General features: G+C 36.8%; 1 protein-coding gene across 1 annotated transcript in view; it reads left to right on the forward strand.

The window, feature by feature from the left end:
- Positions 1-24,537, forward strand: part of PEX7 (peroxisomal biogenesis factor 7) — a 77,694-nt gene extending 53,157 nt beyond the window's left edge. The window contains exon 10 of the mRNA XM_043593100.1: positions 24,069-24,537. Coding sequence (XP_043449035.1) covers positions 24,069-24,137 — 69 coding nt within the window. The 3' untranslated portion in view covers positions 24,138-24,537. The remainder of the gene's footprint in view (positions 1-24,068) is intronic.
- The last annotated feature ends 1,023 nt before the right edge of the window (positions 24,538-25,560 follow it).

Below are 25,560 nucleotides of genomic sequence, written 5' to 3' on the forward strand. Positions count from 1 at the left end.
ATTCTCATTAACATTAGAATAATTATTTTTACTGACTTAATGGCATCTAAGAAGAAAAGAAACTGAAGTAGTGATGGGCAAAATAGCATTATCTTTAATTTAAATACAATGTGCTTCAAATTAACTAGTTGCTTTCCTGAGAAATACATTTTTATAGGTGACTTTTAATAAAATAACCATACCTGTTTGCTGTCCCAGTTAAAACAGTTGTAATGTATGTATTGAAATGTGGCAATACCAAACAAAGGATCCTGAGTAAATACTTTCCTTTTCATATGTTTCTGTGAACCCATGCCACAGAAGTCCCCAACGGTGGCCTCCTTGACCTACACAGTCACGGCAGTTCCTCCCCCAGAGTGCCAAGTATTTTCCAAATTCTCCACACATGAACCACCTTATTAAAAGGAACTTTGTTTTCAGAGGATATATTAACCGTACTTCTTAATCATTTCATGTTTATTAATCATATTTTAAAATCACTTAAATAATAAGAGATTTATTGCATGGCCATATTTGTGTGTGTGTGTGTGTGTGTGTATGTGTAGGCTGGTGACTGCCACCCATTTCTTCCAATTGAATGACCAAATTCCATTTGTGCTAAAGAAATAGTTGCTATTGAGAGCAAACAGGAATGGAGAAGCAGTCGTCTTTTAGCTCTAAATAAGCATCAGGTTCAATGCCATAATATACAGTTCGATTGTACTAGAAATTTCCACTGAGTTAATTCATAGTGGCTCAGAATCTTGGGATTAGAAGGGACCTTAAAAATAAGACCACTCCTTCTCATTCATTTATTCTTTGTACAGATATTATCATGTCAGACCTTGTAGTAGGTACTGGGGATTCAGTGAGGAATGAAAATAAACATGGGCCCTGTCTTTATAAAGCATTTAGTCCACCATTGTATCAACTACTCTCACAAATGAATGTGAACAGACAGCTATGACAAGCCTATGAAGGAGAAGTACATTGTACCTCAAAGGTTCATAATTAGCGTAGATATTTAACTTATATAAAAAATCTGTAAGGAAGTGAGGCTCATCTTAGACCTGTTGGATGAGCAGGCATTAACTAATGAAGAGACAGAAGGGATATCCTAAATAGGCAGAAGGAATATTATATCATAGACCCTGTGACAGGGCAGCAGGGTAGGGGGGAGCATGGCTAGTACTTGAGAATGGAAGAAATTATTTCTTCCTGATTTATGGCATATTTCTCAACATTAGAATTTAAGAAAAATATGTCTGTTTACTTGTCATATTTTTTAAAATTGAGCGTTAAGATTATCAACTAAAGTTTATGTTTCTCCCTATTCTTCAAGGTCAGTCAACTTTGCTTTATATAATTTTTGCTATATATTGTAGGTCACACAAATTAAATATTGAAGGGTTTTTATTAATAGATCTTTTATTATTACTGTATTTTTAATGTTTTGAAAATATTACATTACTATTTTTCTGTTTCCCTTGATTTTCTTTGACATTCATTGATTCTGTCTTTTATTCTGTCACATTTATTGAGTATCTACTACAGCTGTGCAGGACTTAATTACAGTGTAGTGTGATAGGTGCTAAAACAGAGGGAGGCAAAGGATGCCTTGGGAACATATGCCTTCATTCATATTTGTCAGGTGCCTACTAAATGCTGGGTCTTGTCCTAGGCACTAAGAATAAACCAGTGAACAAAGCAGACTAGATTCCTGCTGTCATGGAGCTTCCATATTATGGGAAAAATCAAATAATAAAGATGATTCAGAATGGGAGCAATTTGATAGAGAATGATGGGGTACTTTTGCTTGAATGGTCTGGGGAAGACTCTCCAAGAAAAGTGAAAAGTGAGCTGATAACTGAACAGTGAAATGAAGCCAGCCAGCCACAAATCTAAAGCAAGAATGTTTTTCACAGGGGAAACAACTGTCAAGTCCTTGAGATGCCAATGGGTTTGTTATTATTAAGGGACAGAAAGAAGGCCATGGTGGCTGGATCCTACTGAATGAAGGGGAAACTGTTAGGAACTAAGTAGGAGCCAAATTGTGTGAGGACTTTTAGGCCACACTGTGTTTGATTTTCTTTGTTATTGCCATTAGAGATTGAAAAGCAGAAGAATTCTAGAAATTGATTTGTGGGTTTTCTTTATTGAGGTATAACTGACATTTCAGATGTACAGCATAATGATTTGACATTTATACATGTTGAAAAATAATCAGATCTAGTTAACACCTGTCACCATGCACAGTTACAAAAAAAGTTTTTCTTGTGATGAGGACTTTAAAGGTCTCTCTTAGAAACTTTCAGGGGCGCCTGGGTGGCTCAGTCGGTTCAGCGGCCGGCTTCGGCTCAGGTCACGATCTTGCAGTCCTTGAGTTCGAGCCCTGCGTTGGGCTCTGGGCTGACAGCTCAGAGCCTGGAGCCCGTTTCAGATTCTGTGTCTCCCTCTCTCTCTCTGACCCTCCCCCGTTCACGCTCTGTCTCTCTGTGTCTCAAAAATAAATAAACGTTAACAAAAATTTTTTTTAAAAGAAACTTTCAAATATATAGTACAGTGTTATTAACTATAGTCACCATGCTGTATATTATATACCCAGGATTTATTTATTTTATAAGTGGAAGTTTGCAACTTTTGACCCCTTTCACCCATTTCTCCTACTCCTCACTCCTTGCTTTCTGGTAACCACCAATCTGTTCTCTGTATCTATGAGCTTGGTTGTTTTGTTTTTTTGGTTTTTGAGTTTTTTAAGATTCCACATGTAGCAAGATCATATGGTATTTGCCTTTCTCTGTCTGATTTCTCTTAACGTTAGGAGTTCAAGGTCCATCCATATTATCAAAAGTGATAAGATTTCATTCTTTTTTATAGCTTAATAGTTCTGTATATATGCTTTACTTTCTTTATCCATTCACCCATTGACAGACATTTAGTTATTTTTATATTGTGGCTATTATAAATAATGTTGCAATGAACATAGGGGTACCTGTATCTTTTGAAATTAGTGTTTTCATTTTCTTTTGATAAATACCAAGAAGTAAAATCACTGGAGGGGTGCCTGGGTGACTCAGTCAGTTGGGCGTCCAACTTTGGCTCGGGTCATGATCTCACAGACCGTGAGTTCGAGCCCCGCGTCGGGCTCTGTGCTAACAGCTCAGAGCCTGGAGCCTGCTTTGGATTCTGTGCCTCCCTCTTTCTCTGCCCCCTCCCCTGTTCATGCTCTGTCTCTCTCTGTCTCAAAAATAAATAAAAACATTAAAAAAATTTTTTTTAAATCGCTGGATTGTATGGTAGTTCTATTTTTAATTCTTTAAGGAACTTCCATACTGTTTTCTATAGCAGTTGCACCTATGTACATTCCTACCAATAGTTTACAGCGGTTCCCTTTTCTCCACACTTATTGCCAACACTTACCATTTCTTGTAATTTTGATAATTGCCGTCTTTCTTTTTCAGAAAAATGTCTATTCAGAGCTTCTGCCTGTTTTTTAATTGAATTATTGGTGGTTTTGCTATTGAGTTGTAGGAGTTCATTGTTTATCTTGGATATTAACCCCTTATCGCATATGATTTGCAAATACTTTCTCCCATTCTGCCTTTCATTTTGTTGATGATTTCCTTTACTGTGCAGAAGCTTTTTAGTTAGATGTCGTTCCCCTTGTTTATTTTTACTTTTGTTGTCTTTCCTTTCAGAATCAAATCCAAATTCTTGTTGCCAAGACTGATGTCAAGGAGCTTACTGCCTATGTTTTTTTCTTGGAGTTTTATGGCTTCAAGTCTTTAATCCATGTTGAGTTAATTTTCGTATATGGGATAAGATAGTATCAGGTTTCATTCTTTTATATGTGGCTGTCCAGTGATTTGTGTTCTAATTTTATTTTATTTTTTATTTTTTTAAATGTTTATTTAATTTTGAGAAAGAAAGCAAGTGGGGGAGGGGAAGAGGGAGAGGGAGACAGAAGATCCAAAGTAGGCTCTGTGCTGATAGCAGAGAGCCCAATATGGGGCTCAAATCCACAAACTGTAAGATCATGACCTGAGCTGAAATTGGACGCTTAACTGACTGAGCCAGCCAGGCACCCCTGATTTGTGTTTTTAGGAGATCGTTCTGTCTGCTATGGGAGAATAGACGACAGGCAAAGCTGGGAGGGCAGCTTAGAGTGACTTGATGTAATCCAGGCCAAAGATAATGGTGACTTAAAATCTAAGAGATTTTGAGATGGAAAGTTTCAGCATATATTAGCTTGAACCTTATAAAATTGCTGGAAATTTCACATGGTTTACTTTGGAGATAGTGAGTAGGATTTGTTGATAGATTACAAATGGCCATCAAAGAAACAGGAAAATCAGTGATTACTCCTAGAAAACAAGGATCTAGAAAACAAGGTGGACAATGGCTTAATTTGCTGAGATAAGGGAAGAAGAGGTAGCTGAGATAAGGGAAGAAGAGGTAATTTGAGATAGGAAACAATCTGGAGTTATATTGGAGATGTCTCCTGTTAGACATTCAAATGGAGATGTTAGGTAAATAGATTTAGGCTTGTCTACCTCAGGGAAGAGTTTAGGGTAACAGATACAAATTTGGGAGCTTTTGGCATAAAAATGATATTAAGAGTCGGGGGCAGATTAAAATTCTCTAGAAAGAGTATATAAATAAAGAAGAAGCTCAGAAGGAATTCTAGAAGTTTGAAAGAAGAGAATCCAGTAAAGGGGATTGAGAAGGAATGGCCAGTAAGATAAAAGAAAAACTAGAAAAGTATAGTATCTTTGAAGTTGAAAGAAGAAAGTAATTCAAGAAGGAAGACACTTCCACGTATTGCTGGTAGAAATATAAAATGTTGCAGTCGCTTTGGAAAAGTTGACAGTTTCTTAAAAAGTTAAATGTAAATTTACCATACATTTCAGCAATTACACTCTTAGATAACTAACAAAAAGAGATGAAAAATAGGTCTGCACAAAGACTTGTGTGTGAATGTTCCTAGGCAAAAAGTGGGAGCAATCCAAATGTTAATCAACTGCTGAAAGGATAAACAATGTGGTATATCAATACAATGGAATACTATTCAGGAGTAAAAAAGGAACAGTTTGATACGTGCTACAACATAGATTAATCTCTGAAGCATTATGCTAATGAAAGAAGCTAGATGCAAAGACCATATGATGTATAATTTCATTTATAGAAAATGTCCAGAATAGGTAAATCTGTAGAGATAGAAAGGAGATTAGTGGGTTATTTGGGGTAGGGGATGAGAATGGGAATTGTCTGCAGACGGACACAGAGGATTTTGGGGGGAATGATGGAAATGTTCTAGAACTGAATTGTGGTGATAACTGAACAGCCCTGTAAAGGCACTAAAAATCATTGACTCGTACACCTAAAATGGGTAAATTTTATGGTATTTAAGTTTCACCTTGGTGAAGATGTTTAAGAAAAAAAGAAATGGACATTCTGATATTCCCTAAGATATAAAAAGATGAAAAAGCATTCTTCCACTGTAAAAATAAGAAAAAGTCAGACAAACTACAAAATCAGACTTTGAACCCATCAGAGACCTGAGGTGGTAGGGCAAACAAGTGGCCTGAAGTCCAAGGAGGGATAGACCCCTCCTTCCAAGGAGAGATGGGACACCAGGACTGCTTTACTTGTGGCAGAGCACAGGAAGAAGATACAGCTGCTATACAAATATGAGATCCAGTGGGACAAGAGGACATTGTGTGAACAGATGAGGGATTTCAGCTGAGAGATAAAAATATAAGAAAGAGTCAAATGAAAGAAGTAGTTTATTTATAGTATCAGAGATGCAGTCCTTCAGTGTTCCCATCAGAAGACTCATCAACGAATTTAGAGACAGATAGGTCACTAGAAACTAGCCAAGCTGAAACAATATGAGAAAACAAGAATGAGGGAAATAAAAGAAATAAAAGAGAGCGTCTGGCATCTGTGGGATAATATCACATGTTCTTACATGTACGTAATTGGAGTCCCGAAGGGGAGAAAGCAAAGAGGGAAGAAGAAATATTTAAAAACAATTTTCCAAAAATAATAAAAGTCAAACTACACATTTGAGAGTCCCAGAGAGGATTTAAACAAACAAACAAACAAACAAACAAACAAAACAACACATCAAGGTATACCCATATTCCAGCTGCTAAAAACCAAAGATAAAAAGAAATTTTTAAAGGCAGTCAGAAAAAAGAAATATCCAGGAGAATCTAGATAAGAATTACAGCAGACTTCATGTCAGAAACTATGTAAGCCACAAGACAGAGGAATGTCTTTTTAAAGTACTGAATGAAGGATGTAAAGAGGGATCTTTTGACTATAAAGAGGAAATTTCAGACAAAAGCTGAGAGCACATCTGTGTTACAAGCAATGTTAAAGGAAGTTCTGTCAGAAGAAATATACTCAGACCAAATGAAAAGAAAGAGGCAGACAGAGGGAAGAGGGGAAGAAGGAAGGATAAAAGAAAGAAGGGAAGGCAGAAACGATGAGAGGGAAGGAAAGGAAGAAGAAAAAAAGAAAATACAGTAAAACCTTGGTTTATGAGCATAATTCGTTCCAGAAATGTGCTTGTTAATCCAAAGCACTTGTATATCAAAGCAAATTTCCCCATAAGAAATAATGGAAACTCAAGATGATTCATTCCACAACCCAAAAATATTCATATAAAAATTGTTACAATGTTGTAATATAATACATAAAAAATACAAAATATAAAGAAAAATAAATTAACCTGTGCTTCCCTTTGAAAACCTTTGTGGCTGGTGTGATGGAGACAGAGAGGAGGGTTATTGTGTAGGATAACTTTCACTATCACTGACAGAATCACTGCAATCTATTGGCTCAGTGGAATCTTTTTCCTTTCATGCAGCTTTAACAAGGAACCTATCCAATGACACTTGCTTTTGCCTTCTTTTGAGGATTTCACAGGAATGTGACATTGCATTGTCATTAAACAGATTTATTGTTTGCACTGTCACAGCCTTATTCAGGTGGTGCTTTTCTACAAAATTTTGCACTGTTTCCCACATTTTCTACATCTCCCTAATATCATTTAAAGTGAGGGATTCCTCCACCTTTTTCTCCTCCTCCTCTGCAGACAAGATGCAGACATAGACTTCTTACAAAATCTTGCAGTTTCGGCCATCGCATACCTCATTTGTACTTCTCGATGATTTCCTTCTTAGCTTCCACTGTAATCGTCTCCTTCTTCTTACTGCCTTTCCTTTCAACCTTTTTCTGCATGGGGGCCATTGTATTTGCTAGCACAGATGTTGGCTACAGTACAGTATTAATAAACTCTTGTCATATACTGGATTTAATGTAATTGGCAATAAGGCAGCAGAGGAAAGGGCCTATATCTGCAGGCAGCCTGACCTAGAGTGAAGCAAAGCATTCCTAAGCTTATTCTTGTATGGAAAAGCAAAGGACTGTCCATAGGTACTTCAAAGTGACAAAAAATACACTAATGCCAGTTGTGGGCACCTTCCAATGTTCTGAAAAGTCACTGATTTCTGCCAAACACCATGGCCTGAGACCAAGCATCTGAGCATGGGAGATGATCACCCACAATCCCACAACGAGAGAGAGAGAAGAACCATTGACTCAGTTGTGATCATGTGATAATACTACTCATATCGCAAGACATAGCTTGTTTATCAAGTTAAAAATTTATTAGAAATATTTGCTCGTCTTGTGGAACACTCACAGAACATTACTCGTAATCCAAGGTTTTACTATAACTGGAAATGGCAAAAAGTAAGTAAATATACAAGACAGTTTTAAACTTAACATTAAGTTTTGACCTAAAACAAAAATAGGATTGTATGCAATATATTTGCATACAGTATATTATATAATTCATAGTATATGCAAAAGTTAAATGTATGACAACAATAAAACAAGAAAGAGGAATTGGAAGTACACTATTATAAAGTTATTACTATATATAAAGTCATATAATATTTGAAGGTAGATTGTGATAAATTCAAGATGTATATTGTAAACCCCACGTTAACCTCTAAGAAGTTTTAGAGAAGGAGCTATAACTATTAAGCTAAGAGTGGAGATAATTATGAAAAATATCAATTATCTCAGCATAATGAAGGCCATATAGAAAAACCTACATCCAACATCGTGGTGAAAAACTGAAAGCTTTTCCTCTAAGATCAGGAATAAGACAAGGATGCTTGCTTTCACCATTTCTATTAAACACAGTATTGGAAGTTTTAGTTAGAACAATCAATCGAGAAAAAGAAAAAAAATGCATCTAAATTGAAAAGGAAGAAGTAAAATTAATTTCTTTTTGCCAAGGACATGATCTTATATGTGGAAGCCTTTAAATCAAAGTATTCAAAATTATACTAAATGTAAATGTTCTAGGTGTGCCTGGATGACTCAGTGAGTTCAGGCACCATGTTGGGAATTGAACTTACTTAAGTAAAAAAGGAAGGAAGGAAGGAAGGAAGGAAGGAAGGAAGGAAGGAAGGAAGGAAGGGGGGGAGGAAGGAAAGAAGGAAGAAAGGAAGGAAGAAAAAAGAAAAGAAAGGTAAATGATCTAAACATCCAAATTAAAAGACATATTAAAAGTGGTAGATATGTGAGAGATTTTGAGAAACTCACTAGGTCCAGACTATTGGATTTGGGATTCAAAGAAGTTTTCTAACTCCCAAGTTCTAGGATCTAGTTACTTTCTGTATATTTTCAGTGATGAATTTATCTATGCTTCTCCCTGTGAATTTGTCTTTAAAAATTTATTATTCTTTTCTTCAAACTAAGATGATGACCTCAACCAATATATTTTTTACATATCTAGCATGAGCACATTTTAACACAAATATTTGTATTGTTTATATTATTAATTTATGCTTTTGCCAAGTAGAATTTAACTCCTTTGTAGGGAGATACTAGTTAAGTTCTTGGTGCATGTCCCTATTTTTCTCACACTTACTTTATCTCAGTTATCTATTGCTATAAAACAAACTCTCCCACAACTTAATGCCTTAAACAGTAATTTTCTTTGCTTACAATTCTGTGAGTCAGCAAGTTGGGCTGGGCTCAGCCAGGCAGTTCTGTTGGTCTCACCTTGGGTCCCTCATGTGACTCCGGTCACCTGGTGACTTAACTAGAGCTGAATGGTCTAAGGTGGCCACACTCACGTGTCTAAGGTGTAGTGCTGGTTGTCATCTGCGTCACATGTCCCCAGATGAGCTCAGGCTTCTTCACTTAGCAGGTGTAGATTTCCAACAGGGCAAGAGTAAAAGCTGCCAGGTATCTCCAGCACTAGATTTAGAAGTTCACACAGCAGTCCACCTGTTGCAAAGCAAGTCACGAGGCCAGCTCAGAGTCAGAGAGTAAGAAAAATAGACTCCATTTCTTGGTGGGAGTAGCTGCAATGAATTTGTAGCCATTTAAAAATCCATCACATTAACCTTTTGTTGGTATAGTTGGCAGTTTAAGTTATTTTTGACATATTTATCCTTTATTCTCACAATATGTGGTCAGGTTTACCGATTGCATGTTAATTTCACCCTTTGTTCATATTTTATTCCCTTAGAAAGTATCTTTCACCTTTTACAAAGTACCTTCCCATCTGTTTTTAAAAATTTGTTGTCTCTTGTGATCTTAACAGCCATAGGACTTTGCTGACGTTATTTTAGGTCTTTGTGTCTTAATATATTCTTTATCTTAAAAGAGATTTATCTGAGTTCTTGTATTTCTAATGCCTTTTTCTTTTTTTAGCGTCTCTTTTCTTAGAGATCTGAAAAATGAGATCCAAAAGCATTCTTGCGTTATACCTCCTTTCTTCTTGACAGACGTAAGATCTTGTCTTTAAAGGTTTAAAACTTGACAAATAAGTACCTAGGGTCATTCTTTGAGGATAATTGCTGAAAAATGCTCTGTGCCCCCTCTTGTTAACCAGGCTGAAGTTATCTTTCAGTTCAGAAAATTTTTCTTTGATTTTTTCCCCTCTGATCATGATTTGTACAGCTCTGGCATTTTCTCTTTTCTCTCTTATCCTTATTACTTCTAAATTAGATACCCTTTTTCTGTTTTTAGACATATGATCCTAGACCTGTAATATTCCCGTTTGTATAATTAGAATTTTCTGTATTAATATATTTTTAGAATTCCTGACTTTGTGCTCTGCAGTATCAACCTTGCTCCTTTGAATGCTCATTGACATTTAATTTAGTACTTATAATCTGAGAATAGGTTTACATATTGTTACACATTCCTTTTGGGTGACAGTTATTTCTCTTTTTAATGTCTTTTAAGGTAGACATTATTAGTTCATTCCAAAATATAATCTCTATGTTTCATGAAGTTGATCTTTTTTTCTCATGATGAAATTGGGAAATAACATTCAGAAGAAAGAGAAAAGATTTCCATAATCATGCGCTTTAGAAAGAATCTCTGTGATACCATATTAGTATGTTTCTTTCCAGTCTTTTTTTTTTTTTTTTTTTTTTTTTTAGAAATTTTTATTTGAAGTGTAACATCCCTGTTGGAAAATGCATTTATTTATTTATTTATTTATTTATTTATTTATTGAAAATGCACATATTTTAAGTAAGCAGCTCAATTAAGTTATCAAGAAAGGACCACACCTGTGTAACCTCATTCAGGTGAAGATATAGAGCACTACCAGCATCCTAGAAAGCTCTCTTGTGTTTCCTCCCACATCTTGCCCCCTTATCCTTCCCCAAAGTAACTACTCTTCCAGTCATTTTCCATATATATGCATATTTTTCATAGTTGTGGTTATATAGGTAGATTTATCTTCTGGGACTCCTAAAATTCTTGATAAATATAATCTCAATTGAGTGGATACCCTAGGCTATCCATGATAGGAACATGTATGCACTAAAAAAAATTTTGTTTAATTGGGCAAAGGAAATTTTGTATATTTTCATTTTGTTTCAGTGGAAGATGCTTAGATTTGGTTCTGATTTAAACTAGTTCTATAGATGTGTTTTTAAAAGTACCTTTGACTTTGTTGACATTTTAGTAAGAAAATATTAGGAATACATACATATATTGAAACATTATATTGTACACCTAAAACTAACATAATGTTATATGTCAGTTAATCTCAATTAAAAAATAAAATTGTAATGAAATTTTTAAAAATTAGGTGTCATTTAAAAATTCAGCTCAGGAGCGCCTGGGTGGTTCAGTCAGTTGAGCGTCCGACTTCGGCTCAGGTCATGATCTCACGGTTTGTGAGTCCAAGCCCCACATCAGGCTCTGTGCTGATATCTTAGAGCCTGGAGCCTGCTTTAGACTCTGTGTCTCCCTCTCTCTTTGCCCCTCCCCCACTCACACTTCTCTCTCTCTCTCTCTCTCTCTCTCTCTTTCTAAAAAATAAACATTTTTAACAATTAAAAAAAAGATTTTCTCCCCTTCCCTCAGCCCCTCTCTCCTACTCACATGCTCTCTCTAAAATAAAATTTTAAAAAAATTAAAAAAAATATTCTTTCTCTCTCCCTCTGCCCCTCTCCCCCACTCCCCAGCTCTCACTCTCTCTCTCTCTTAAAACTAAAAATAAATTTAAAAAAATTCAGCTCATATTTTGATTCAAACTTTTATGTCTACAATCTTAGATGTAGGTTGGTAGTGCATAAAAATATTTTGGAATTCTCAGTATGAGGTTGGAAAATTTGATTTTAGAAGACCAGCATTATTGGTAGTAGGATAACCATATCTTTTTCACTTTTTATCTGAGGTGATATTTTCTACATTTGTCACAGACTGGCTTTAGAGTTGAAAAAGAACATGGCCAGAAGCATCCAGTGTCCTCAGGCATTCGTCTCTGTTGTTTCCTTTTTGATGCTTTCATAGTTGTGTGACTTTTAGCTTAAAATTCTGGGGGCGCCTGGGTGGCTTGGTCGGTTGAGCGTCCGACTTCGGCTCAGGTCGTGATCTCACGGCCCGTGAGTTCGAGCCCCGCGTCGGGCTCTGTGCTGACAGCTCAGAGCCTGCAGCCTGTTTCCGATTCTGTGTCTCCCTCTCTCTCTGCCCGTCCCCTGTTCATGCTCTGTCTCTCTCTGTCTCAAAAATGAATAAACGTTGAAAAAAAATTAAAAAAAAAAATTCTGTAACAAGGGCCAGTTTTCCCCCAGGTGTAAAGCATTCCCAGGCTCAGCTTTGTAGGTTCTTGGATGTGTTCCTAAGTCGGATGTGTTACCCTGTGTCTACAGCCTACGGTGCTTCATAGACAACCCTTAGCAGTTGTCTATGAAGACAACCCTTAGCAGTGAGAACTTCCGAATTGTTCCCACCTTTGTCTCTGCTGCCTCTGGGATCCCAATCCTGAATCATGCACTTTTCTTACCTCCTTGTCATTGTTTCTGAAAAACCAGGCAAAATTGCTGACTTGGCACACTACAGTTTACTTTTTCAGAAAAAAATGTCATCTGGGTTCTTGGTCCTACTCAACTTACCTTTGAAGTCGCTTTGATTTTTTTCAAAAATCACATGTTTTGTGCGCATTCTCCACGTCTTTTCTCAGCCTACCACAGTATCATGAACACTCTGAACATTTGACTTTACTTCCTACTTGATTGTAAAAATAGACAAGAATGAATAAATATCTTCTTCCATCTCTATGACCTCACAATATTTATGTTCTATCTCTGTTTTCCCTTCTCTCCAGCGGATGCCTGATTTTCTCACTGGCTTCCTCATCCAGGTCTTTCCTCCCTCAGTTGTACACTGTGTTTCAGATCTTCATTCAGTTCTGTTGTCTATTTTCAAAACTCACTTGGCCTCACTGTCATATCTCCCTACCAGTAAATTTGGGTTTTCTTCCATTATTAGACATCAAGAATTAGTAGGTTTACCTGCTGCTTTTAGTTTCTCAAAATCATCATTCTCTTTTTAAGCCCCTATGTCAGTCTGCCTCTCATCATTCAATTGAAGTTAAGCCCAAAGAGGCCACCAGTAAACTCCTAAAAACCAAGTTAGCCTTTTCTCACACTTCTTTCTTCTTTATCTATTAAAGAAAAATCTTCCCCTCCTATTACTTTAATGCTAATTGTGCTAACCTCATCTTCCTAACCCCTTTGCCAAATGTCTTTATCTCCTTTGCCAGTTTCTTCCTTACAATCCTTACAAAAGTAGACATTCTTCAATATCCAATTCTTAGTCCTCTTACTTGTATGTACCTTTTCCTTGACGCTGTCATTTTATTATATGCTAGTGATTCTTGTCCCATTTATCCAGTCGTGTTTACTGTATGATCTCAATAGATGTCTTACTTTTTTTCCTCTGGTATTCTTAATTGATTGCGTGATGGGCTAGACCTGAGAGTCATTCTAGTTTTCTTGCCTCCCTAAATTCAAGTGTGCATCAAGTTGATGAATTTTTCCTCACCAATATCTCTGAAATCTGGACCATTCGTTCCCTTCTAGCTCTACTGCCTTAGGTAAGCATTTATTAGTACTTCTGCTGTGGTTACCACAATAATCTCCTAACTGGTCCCTAAACTCTTTTCATCATTCCATTGATTCTCAACACTGCTTCAGGGGAGAGCTTTCCATAATGCAAATCTGTCCTTTGTCGGTGGCTTCATTAAAGGTAGGAACAAGACGAGAATCACCATCTTTACTACTGATCGTCAACATGGTTCTAAAAGGTATAGCCAGTCAGTAACAGAAGAAAACAAGATAGGATATAAATATCTTTAAAAGGTAGAAATATTGACATGGCGTTCTTCATATTGACTCCATATGATTGTCAGTGTTATAATCCAGAACATCAGCTTTGAGCCTATTAAAAACAATGAGAGAGTTCAATAAGATCAGTAAAAATAAATGTACAAAAATGAATACTGTGTAGATGTCAATAATCATCAGTTAGAAAATCAAATGGTAAAAATTACTTTTGCGGGGCGACAACTGTGTGTGCATGTGTGTGCATTTGTGTGATGATATGCAGAGGAAAACAAATTTTAAATGTGCAGGATTCTAGGTAAAGAAATTATGTGTATTTATCAAGAGACCTTTAAAAAGGTTAGAATAAGTGAACAGACCTACCATGTTCCTGCAACAGAGTACTTTTTTTTTTTTTTTCCCCTCGTCACTGTCCTGTTTTATGTGTTTCTCATCTCGTAAAGATACTGCATTTGCCTCCCAGCAGGTCTTTCTCATTTTGGCACTCATGATCAGCCCCTCCTGCGACGCTCTTAGCTACTCTGACTGTTATCCTTCTGCCACCCTACTTACATGCCTGCTTTAATTTACAAATCAGCACAGTTAAATTATCACCTTTAGCATGTCATCTAGAAACCTGCAAGAGGCAGCCCATTACCTTCAAGATAGAGTCTGAATTTCTAATCTTGCTTTTAAGATTCACTATAATCTGTATTGCTTTCTGTTTTTTTTTTAATGTTTATTTTTGAGAGAGAGAACGCATGTGGGGTAGGGCCAGAGAGAGAGGGGGACAGAGGATCCAAAGCGGGCTCTGCGCTGACAGCAGAGAGCCTGCTGCAGGGCTTGACCGTATGGACCATGAGATCATGACCTAAGCGAAAGTGGGATGCCTAATGGACTGAGCCACCCGGGTGCCCCATATAATCTCTATTGCTTTCTAATTTTATTTCCCACTATCCTATGTAATCCCTCTATTACCTACCAGTTGTATTTTGTTATTTGTCATCTCCATATTTCTTCTGCCGGTACAAAGTATTTCTGCCTTTCAAAGTCCAGAACAAGTTGTTCTCTTCCTTCTCTTCTTTCCTTTTTTGCTTCAGTAAATATTTGCGCGCCAACTCTCTACCAGGAGATACATAGTAGATTAATGCAAACTACTTGGTGTATATGTACTAAATAACTATTGAACGAATGAGCGAGTGAGTGAATGAATGAATGAATGAATGAAAAGAATTTGTTTTAGTATCTCCATCAACTCTTTCCTTACTTTTACTTAAACTCCATAATCATTAACATGATAAACTATGTTCTTCTCTATAGTCACTTCCTACTATAAGTTGGTAGAGTAGGTAAAACATGTTCTTTCTCTAGCTCATAATTTAATACACTTCAACATAATAACCAGTCTGCCTTTTCCAAATTTAGAATTGACCGTTAGAGATTTTTTTTCATTCTCTCTATATCCTTCTGCCTGTTTCTTTTGTTCGTTTTTACTAAAGAGGCCATATGTCATACAGATAATTACAATAAATTGAACACGTTTCCCAAGGGCAAAAGCAATTGTCCACAAAATTGAGAGAAAAGAGTATAATGAGAGAAAAGAGTATAAATAGGAAATGGGAAACTTGTCAGTTTGTCAGTACACTAAATCTCTTACTGGGACAGTAGGAATTCTTTCTTATATTAACAGCCATATTAAATCATTTGAAATAAGTTACCTTATCAGTGGCCTGTGTAAACATTTGAATACAATGGAAAGAATTGATAACATTAAGGACTATAAATGCATTTTCTAAATTATACATGTATTTAAAGCTATTTTCATTACACGCTTTCCTTTTCCAAAATTTGCATTTCTATAACCATTATTATTCTGGATGTTCTATAAGAGGTCTTATTTGATCCACCAGTGGTATATTTTTATTATAAACTTTCTATCGACTGGATTTGTTTATTTAATATCCTTGGGCCTGCTGTAGAATCTAGCCAGTACTTTGCACATAGGAAATGCTGAAATATTTGTATAATACAGTTGCTCCCAAGCATTCTGTGTGTGACATTGTCATGATGTGTATGCCATAGCTGTATTTAGAAATTAATAGGCTATATTGATAATACATTTCTATTCCATTTTTAAAGAAGCCTTCATTATATGGTTTAAAGAATTGACATAGCAGGAAATTCGTATTTCTAATTAGTGTGCTTATTCCTCAAACTTAGAGATACTTGTTTTGCTATCAGAAGTGAAAATAAAATAACTAAAAATATAACTTATATAGAACTTTATCCTATTAGTTATTCATTATGTAGAAGATAGAAGATTTTAAAAATAATGATGAAGAAGATTCTGTCTTCAAGTTTCACATTAAGTAAAGAAATATAACATTTTGACAGACTACTTTTCTTCTAACGTTGATAACTATAATTTTGAGTTTTAACGAGAAGATGTGCGTTTTGATGTCAGATGAAAGGGAATTCAGACAGCCTAGGGATGACACATACTACGGTAGAGGCTTGCAGGTTAAGGAATCAATTTTCCGCTTGAATATCCTTGGGCAGAAGGGGCTGAGTCCGCAGGCTCCGACCCCGTGGTGTCCACATACACACTCACCGTCAGGGGAGAGGGTCAAACGAGATAGGCCTTGGCAGCCAGCCTTCATGAAACCCTAGATGGGAGTCAGACATGAGTCAGAAAAAAGCCTATCTCAAAAGATTAAGAGTTTCATCTGAGAAGTTACAATGCAATTTAGCTATCTTAAAGCTAGAACTTTTAGTCCTTCATTTATTTGTATTTATTCCACTGCCTAGAACACGTCCCTTCTCTCCAGTGTGTCCCCACCCCCACAAACAACAGCAACAACAAATGCTGTCTGTCTGAGGTACACTTCTCCTGGAAGCCGCAGCTTAGATGATGTTTCTCCCTGAATACATACACTTTCCTTACATTTGGTTATAGTGACCCCTTCCCTACTTGTCCTGGATGCTATAATTCCTCTATCGTTGCCCATATCTCGCTGCATTGTCGGTGTCTGTTTACTTATTCATTTCTCTGCTGGACTCCAGACCTGTGGAGTCAGAGATCAGGACCATCTTGTTTACTGTAGTGTCCTCAGCATACTTCTGATGGAGGACATGCTCAATAAATATTTGTTAAATAAATGAATATATGTGTGTGTGTGTGTGTGTGTGTGTGTGTGTGTGTGTGTATATGAATTATGTTTTTTATGGCTTTGTAATGCAGAGGAATAGTTGACGAACAGTTCCTGGGACATAAAAGAAAGCTGTCTGTGAAGTCTCTTTAAATAATATTCATGACACTCAAAAATCCTGTAAAACCTATACAACCTATTGCCTTCACTGAGATCTCTAACCTCATACCTGACTAGGTGCTCCTCCCCATGAATGAGACTCTACCCCAGAAAGTCCTTGGAGGAGGAAAACCAGTGCTCAAACCTGCATTCATTCATTCATTAATTCATTCATTCAACAGGATTTACTAGTTTTACCATATATAAAACGTAAGGAATACAGATTTGGTCAAGATAGATAATTGCTAACTCTAAAAAAAGAAAACCCTCTTCAGGTTTAATTACACAGAAAACCCTACTCAGATTTAATTACACAAAAATGTTTACATCCATATGTGAATGTTGTTAGAAAACAGAAACCGTATTACCCAGCACGCTTTCATTTTCTTCCTGGTCATCATAAAGCAACAGGGCCGGGGCGCCTGGGTGGCGCAGTCGGTTAAGCGTCCGACTTCAGCCAGGTCACGATCTCGCGGCCCGTGAGTTTGAGCCCCGCGTCAGGCTCTGGGCTGATGGCTCAGAGCCTGGAGCCTGTTTCCAATCCTGTGTCTCCCTCTCTCTCTGCCCCTCCCCCGTTCATGCTGTCTCTCTCTGTCCCAAAAATAAATAAACGTTGAAAAAAAAAATTAAAAAAAAAAAAATAAAGCAACAGGGCCTGATTTATTGTACAAGTGTTGTAATGTGTTCAGCTCTAATGCCTGAAAGCTTTTGCTCTATTTGTCCCTTTTATAACAGACTTTTTCCCGCTAAATCTGTATTTTATTTTGTCCTGTGCATTAATCTCTAAACCACTTCAGTCCATTTAGAACTCAACAGGATGGGGTGTCTGGGTGGCTCAGTTGGTTAAGTGTCCCACTCTTGGTTTCGACTCAGGTCATGATCTCAGGGTTCACGGGATCAAGCCCGGCTTGAGGTTCTGCCCTGGACGTGGAACCTGCTTAGGATTGTCTCTCTCCCTGTCTGTGCCCTCCTCACTCACACATTCTCTCTCTCTCAAAATAAATAAGCTTTAAAAAAAAAAAAAAAACCTCAACAGAGTGCAAATACCAAATAAAATAAATAAAAATATTGGTTTTAACCATAGCTTATATGATTAATACAATTTTCTCATGTTTTTAAGTAGAAATTCTGGAATCTGGCTCATGTAGAACAGGATCACGAAGCTACATAAACTCTGGGTGTAGGAATGCTTCAGGGAGGGCTGGTGTTTTTCTTCAAAGATAGTTTAGTCGTGTTTCTTTTTCCTTAGTTCTCCTCCCAATTCGCTATCTTCCTACCACATATCAACCTACCAGATTTGAACCTTTAATTTTAAATAAATGTGAAAACATGGCACAAGATGTTTTCCATTATATTAGTGGCAGATGAACTTTTTCTTTCTCAAGAAAGGAAGAGAATTCTCCCTCAAGAATATTTGAATCTGGGGCGCCTGGATGGCTCGCTCAGTTAAGCATCTAACTCTTGATTTCGGCGCAGGTCATGATCTCATGGTTGATGGGTTTGAACCCTGAATCAGGCTCTAGGTTGACAGTGTGGAGCCTGCTTGGGATTCTCTCTCTTTCCCTCTCTCTCTGCCCCTCCCCTGCTCGCTCACTCATGCTGTCTGTCTCTCTCTCTCAAAATAAATAAACTAAAAAAAAAAAAAAGAAGAAGAAGAATATTTGAATCCTACAAAATTTGGGATTTTTTTTTAATCAGCAGCAAAAAAATTCCTGCACTTGACAAAAGCCCAGTTAAGAAAATTGATATACATCAGGCATTCTCTATCTAGGGTTCTCCATTCTGGCTGCATTTTAGAATGTTCCCTAGGTGATTATAATACTCAGCTGGGGAATGCTCTGGATTAACTTCTTTTGAGAATCTGAAGAAAATGATTGATTCTTTCTACCCTCCCACCAAAATATATATACACACAAAATGTTGCATTTACAGACTCTCTGAATTCCCTCTGTGAGCTTGATTTGGAAATCCCAGGCTGTACATCAGCCCTGGGTGATACCAATGAAGCTGACCCCCAGTACCACACTTTGAGAACCAGTGCTTTGAGGATAGGGACCAGCCCTCTGTGTTTTCACAAGTCTCCCAGGTGATTTAGTGTGCTTTAGCACACTAAAGCTTGAGAACCACTGCCCTAAAGAAAGACTTCCAGAAAACGACAGTTGAATAGAATGCTTTTGGCTTATTTCAGGGTTAGATGTTTGAAAAAACAGCCATATGAAGAATGACTTTGTATGTTTTGTAAAACCACTCTTTCGGCACTGAATGACTTTTGTGATGGGAGCATGTTATATATTTCTCTTATAGCCAGTCAAGTGGTAGGAAAAATTTTATCTCTTCCAATGAACTCGTAAAATGATCATGATATTTGCATATCTTACATTATCGTTTGCTTTTTTTTTTTTTTCTGCCTTTGCTGCCAGGAGATGTAGAGCTCAATTTCATGCCCAATTTTAGCAATTATTCTTAGCTTTGTTTTCTAGCATAATTATCTGCCTATTCTTTCATTTCATGTTTGTTCTTTTAATGAAATGGCTTTTCTGTTACCGTGTTATCTCCTGTGAGAAAGCAAGGGTCGTTACGTTCTATAGAAATAAATAATGGTTACTCTGTCGAGGCAAATAAGCTATATTCCTGTCTGTGGCCATGTTAAAGAATAATTTCAAAACAGCGATCATGACTCTCACACAGATGTATTATGAACATGGGTTAAAGATTTATGCAACTCATGATAGATTTTACAACTAGCTCAGAAGAACCAAAGAACAGACATATATAGACAATCACTGAATGCTGAGATGCACCTACTAATAGGTGCAAAACTGGTCGATATCCACAGGGCAATAAAGTGTAATGGTTGGAATTCACTCTGGGGGGTAGGAAGAAGAAGCATCAGTTGCAGGTCCACAGGACAACATTCACTTGCAACTTTAATGGATGAGAATCATTTGATTACTATCAGTTTTCTATGACTTTCAGAGCTGTAAAATAATCCAGTCAAAGACAGTGAAAGGCATAGACCCCTATAGAATCAGGAATCCTGTGGGGCCCTAGGACAATGCCAGCATTTCCCCAAAACAACACCTAGCAATCTTTTTGCTGATGGCCGGCTTTCAGTTTTCCTGACAGCAAGGTAATGGGCGAGGAAGTGAGTCCTCATATCGGAGACTGAAACTGAGAAAGAGGATCTTTAGTAGATGAGAAAGGAGATACCCTATTATCGTCTTCTTCTCATTCTGTATCCCGGGTGTGGCCTTGAAGGAGTCATCATAGCCAAGAGTGCCTTCCTGGAGACGGGAGGGAAAGATGGCTTTTGTCGTGAAAAAGCAGGATAGGAGCTAGGAAAGATTCCTCACTTTGTGTGACCGGCTAAAGAATGAGTCAGTCTCTTCCTGTAAAGCAGATTGTGTATTTTCATGGCATTCGCTCTACTTTTCTATCTTTTGGTCTTTTTGTTAACCCTTATTTTTAGCAAAGTATTTTTTTTTTTAATGTCTTTCAGGCTGGCCTCAGATGGGTAATCAGGGACATTAAGAAAGAGCCTGTGTTTCCTCTCAGTCACAGAATTAAGTGGGAAGCAGAGCTTCCAGAGGCCATTGAGGTGGTGGTGGTCATTAATGAGAGCCCTACCCACCACCACCAGGAACCACACCATCATCTTTCCTTACCAGGAAATCTGCTGTGCCTGCCTACCTCAGAGAGTCAGGAGCCTCTTTGTTGGTTTAGTAAAGTGTTTTTCTTCTTACATCATTATTATTATTATTATTATTATTATTTTAAGTAGGCTTCACACCCAGCGTGGAGCCCATTGCTGGGCTTGAACTCACAGCCACCCACGCATCCCAGTATTGTTTTTTATTGTAAGCTTTTTTAAACTTGTAGCTGGGGGCTAATTAATCAGTTAATGGAGAAATATTATTTGCATTAATTTGAATCAACTATTCATAATTCTGTATCATTGCAGTTTGGGGTCTTTTTGATATACCAATTAACTTATAGATTTGTGAACATTTACTGATTCATTGGCCTTGACATTTTTTAGTTATTGTAAGTTGAGTAAATAACATATGGAAAGGTCTAGCACTTGAAAAAGTATACATAGATCAGATAGGGGTAAATTAATATAATGATCTTTGTATCCCATGATATAAAAACTTATAATTGCAGGATTAGACAGATGAGAAATGTCAGTTTGCCTTTTATGAAGCACTGTTTATAGTGGACAGACTCCATTGATTGAGGTTCTGGTTCCAGCTCTGCTACTGTAGTATGAACATGAGAACACGATAATCTCTATAATCTTAATCTGTAAAATACATTGAGCTAGTATCTATTGAGTCACTATTGTTATACCCAGACATGATCTATGCCCTCAAAGAGCTGAAGACACATAGCAATAAATACATACAGCCGAATAGTGCAGGTGCTATGGATGACAGAGAAAGTGATGCTTAAATGATTCTTCAGAAGAGAGGTATCATCTCCAGGCAGAACAAGGCAAGGAGGAGACAGAAGGAGAGGGAGAAGAGAGGTTACTCAGGAGGGGATTGGGAAAAGGACAAGAGCACAAGGACAAGAGGCCCAGACTTGACTGTAGGGTCTGCAATAAGAAACAAAAGAAGTAGGTAGCAACCAAATGTTGAAGAGTCTGGTATTTAATGCTAAAATTAAAAAGTTTGACTAAAAGGTCTCTACTATTCTCTATAGTTGGGATTCTGATCTAAAATACTGTTATTGAGTGATAAGGAGTTAATATATTCAGATTAATCTGAGGGGTTCTTGGACGCAGTCAGTTGACAGCCAGATGATTAGACTGTCCACTAAGACTTTGAGTTCCCTTGTGAAACTTGTAGCCTTTGTAACCATTAAAGGATGGGAAATTGAGTGAAAATACCTTTAGTCAAAATCTCTCTCATGCCACTTCATCCTTCATGTCACTGTCTACATTTTTTCTTGTATTGTTTTTTTTATTGTGAAAAATTTCAAGTGCCTAAAAAGTAAACAGAATAGGATAATGAACTTCCATTACCCAGCATAACGATGATCAACATTCTTGTTTTATTTATTCCACCACTCATGTCCCATCCCCATTTAGTTATTATTATTATTGTCATTATTATTCTTACTACTTCTAGGTATCACTCATATACATCAAAATGTACAAGTCTTAGATATATGTTTTGACAGATGCACTCTGTAATCTACATCCCAATGCAATAGAGAACATTTACATCTTCCTCCAAAATTCCCTTTTATCTCTTTCCAGTCTCTCCCTATCCCCATATCCACCTCCAACTAAAACAAAACAAAACAAAACAAAACATGACCCTATTTTTTTTTACCTTAGATTAAATTCTGCCTGTTATAGAATATATAAGATATATATATATATATATATATATATATATATATATAATGATATATATTATGTTTTCTTCTTAAAGGTTTATATGTTTAGCTTTTATGTTTAGGTTTATGGCCCACCCACCGGAAATTATTTTTTGTTTATGGTGTGAAGTTGGGACTGAGGTTCATTTTTTTTTTTTTCCCATATGGATATCCACTTCTAGCACCGTTAGTTGTAGCGACTTTCCTTTCTCTATTGAATTGTTTTGGTACATTGGTTGAAAAGGTATTTTCCAAGTCTGGAGTCTATTCCTGAACTCTCTTCTGTTCCTTGATCTACTTGTATATCCTTATACCTATATTGCACTGTTCTGATTACTATAATTTTATGGTAAGTCTTGAGTCAGGTAGTGTAAATAGTACAGTTTTGTTGTTCTTTTTCAAGATTCTTTTGGCTCCTCTGGGTCCTCTACATATCCACATAAGCTTTAAAATTCATCTTGTCCGTTTTCATTAAAAAAAACCTGAGATAATGAATTATTTACAAATTATTGGGGGGGGGGTAGAATTAAATTGTTAATGATATGGAATCCATGAACATAGTTCCTCATTTATTTAGGCCTTCTTCAATTTCTCCTAGCAGTGTTTTCATTTTCAGTGTGGCTGTTTTGCACGTCTTTTGTTAAATGTGGTATTTTGTTATTTGATACTATTGCAAATGACTTTTTCAATTCTGTCCTGCTAGTATATAGAAATACGGTTGATTTTGTATGTTAATCTTATACTCTGATACATTGTGATACTCACAAGGTTTTTAACACAGTTCCTGAGCACCATGGACTTTCTTCCCTTCAGTTTTTATGATTTTTTAGACCTAAATTTCCTTGTCTCCCGTGTCTGCCCCTAAAGAGGGCCAGTGTGAATGCCACAGCATTTGTGAAGTCTTCTGACACCACCCCACTTGGATTCAGATAGTTCCTCCTCTGAGAGTCTCTATTAGAGGACTTTCCACTTTGGGTCTTGTGTGAACCATTCTGTGAAGGCAAGAGCCATACTTTATCTCCTTTCTATCCCCATAATACCTAGCATGGTGCTTTGGTTCCCAGTTTACGAGTGGGTTTTTTCAACATTTACCTTGGGACACAGAGGGGATTATTTGGTTCGGAGGTGAGGTGGGGCCCAGGTAAGGTCATAGGGGACAGAAAATCCTTACAGGCAACTTCTATCAATTGGAAACAATCCGTGAAGTGTATCTGAAAAAGGGAAAATAGACCTTCCTATTTAAAATAATGGTTACCAGTGGGTGAATCTACTCCCACTTTAAATGACTTCCGCATTTGCTGCCTATCTGGAACATTTGTAGATTATGTTTCTTTTCTTTCTTTTTTTATTTTTTTTTTATTTATTCTCAAGTCAGCTAACATACAGTGTAGTCTTGGCTTCAGGAGTAGATTCCAGTGATTCATCACTTATATACAACACCCAGTGCTCATCCCAACAAGTGCCCTCTTCAGTGCCCATCACCCATTTTCCTCACCCCCATCGACCCTCAGTTTGTCCTCTGTATTTAAGAGTCTCTTATGGTTTGCCTCCCTCTCTGTTTTTATCTTATTTTTCCTACGCTTCCCTTATGATCATCTGTTACGTTTCTCAGATTCCACATATGAGTGAAATCAAATGATTTCTCTGACTTATTTCGCTTAGCATAATACCCTCCAGTTCTATCCACGTTGTTGCAAATGGCAAGATTTCTTCTTACTTCCTTTTTGTCTTCTAGGTGGCTGATTGTGCTTGGGATGAAACGATAAAGATATATGATCCTGTTTGCCTTACTATGCCTGCTTGAGATATACTCCTCCAGTCAGAAACAAAGGAGATTGTCTGAGAACTACTTAACAGGGAATAAATGAACTATTAATGACATAGATATGCTTTTATATGCTATGCAGATTTCAAATTTTAAAAATTGACCCTGGAATCAGTTTTGAGGCAGCTGACAAAGACTTTGGCTCACCATATAAGCCTGGTACATAAGCCATATTTCTTAAAATCCTAAGAAATAATTGATGTGATAGAATATCTTGTAGTATCCATTAAACTGTAATCTCTGTGTTATAAAGTGGATTAAAATATGGGAGATCTGTAGATTATATTGTTAGTGATATATTTCATTTTTAATTTGCCACTTTTGATGTAAAATATAATCACTGCTGTTGGTAAAAATCAAAATAAACTACATCTCTTGATTACTTATGATTTTATGACATCCTATCAAGGTTGCTTTTTCTAACATAGTATACATATGAATATAGTGCTATATGTAATATAGAGGTATCTGTGGTTCAATAACAGGGCTCTAATATAGATCTGATTTATTCAGCAATATTTATTGAGTGTCTACTGTGTTCTTGACATAGAGACTGAACGAGACTGTCTCAAGGATGGGTGGCATGCTTTAAGAACATGGAATGCTATGAGTTAAGAGCTTACATGTTTTTTATATTTATTCACATCTTTTTAGGTAGTATAAGCTTTGCTCTATATTTCTCTTTCCTACTTTTCTACCGTCAAATTTAAAAAAAAAATTGGTCACTGGGAAAAAAGTGTTAGGTCCTAATAAGTTTCAAGCAGTTGCCCTTGAAAGTAGCCCTAGGTAATACTATAAACCCTCCTTAGTACCGCCCTAAATCTCCTTGAAAAATCCCTAAGTGCAGATGACCTGTAAAAACAAAATGTGTGGAAAGGGAAAAATTGGTAAAACAAGCAACTATATAATATGATATTTTGTCATTAAATTTTTAACAAGGTTTTGAGGATTCTTAATTTTTTTAATGTTTATTCATTTTTGAGAGAGCACAAGCAGGGGAGGGGCAGAGAGAGCAAGACAGAATCCCAAGCCGGCTCCAGGCTCTGAGCTGTCAGCACAGAGCTTGATGCAGGGCTCGAACTCACAACTATGAGATCATGACCTGAGTAGCAGTCAAAGCCCAACCCACTGAGCCACCCAGGTGCCTCACTGAGGATTTTTAAAAAGCAAAATATACTTGCAGTAATCACAACAAAAATAAATTAGAACCTATGTATGTTGCCTAATTAACATATTTACATTGCACATTTACTTGTTCCAGAAAAAAAATGACAGCTTACAACATACAAAAACAAGATGACACAAAAGATAGAAGAAAAGGAGACAAAGTGAAGCCATGAGTGGAGCTTAAAAATCTATGCATTGGGGCGCCTGGGTGGCTCAGTCAGTTAAGCATCTGATT

The sequence above is a fragment of the Prionailurus bengalensis genome, chromosome B2, assembly GCF_016509475.1.
Source record: "Prionailurus bengalensis isolate Pbe53 chromosome B2, Fcat_Pben_1.1_paternal_pri, whole genome shotgun sequence".
NCBI lineage: Eukaryota > Metazoa > Chordata > Mammalia > Carnivora > Felidae > Prionailurus > Prionailurus bengalensis.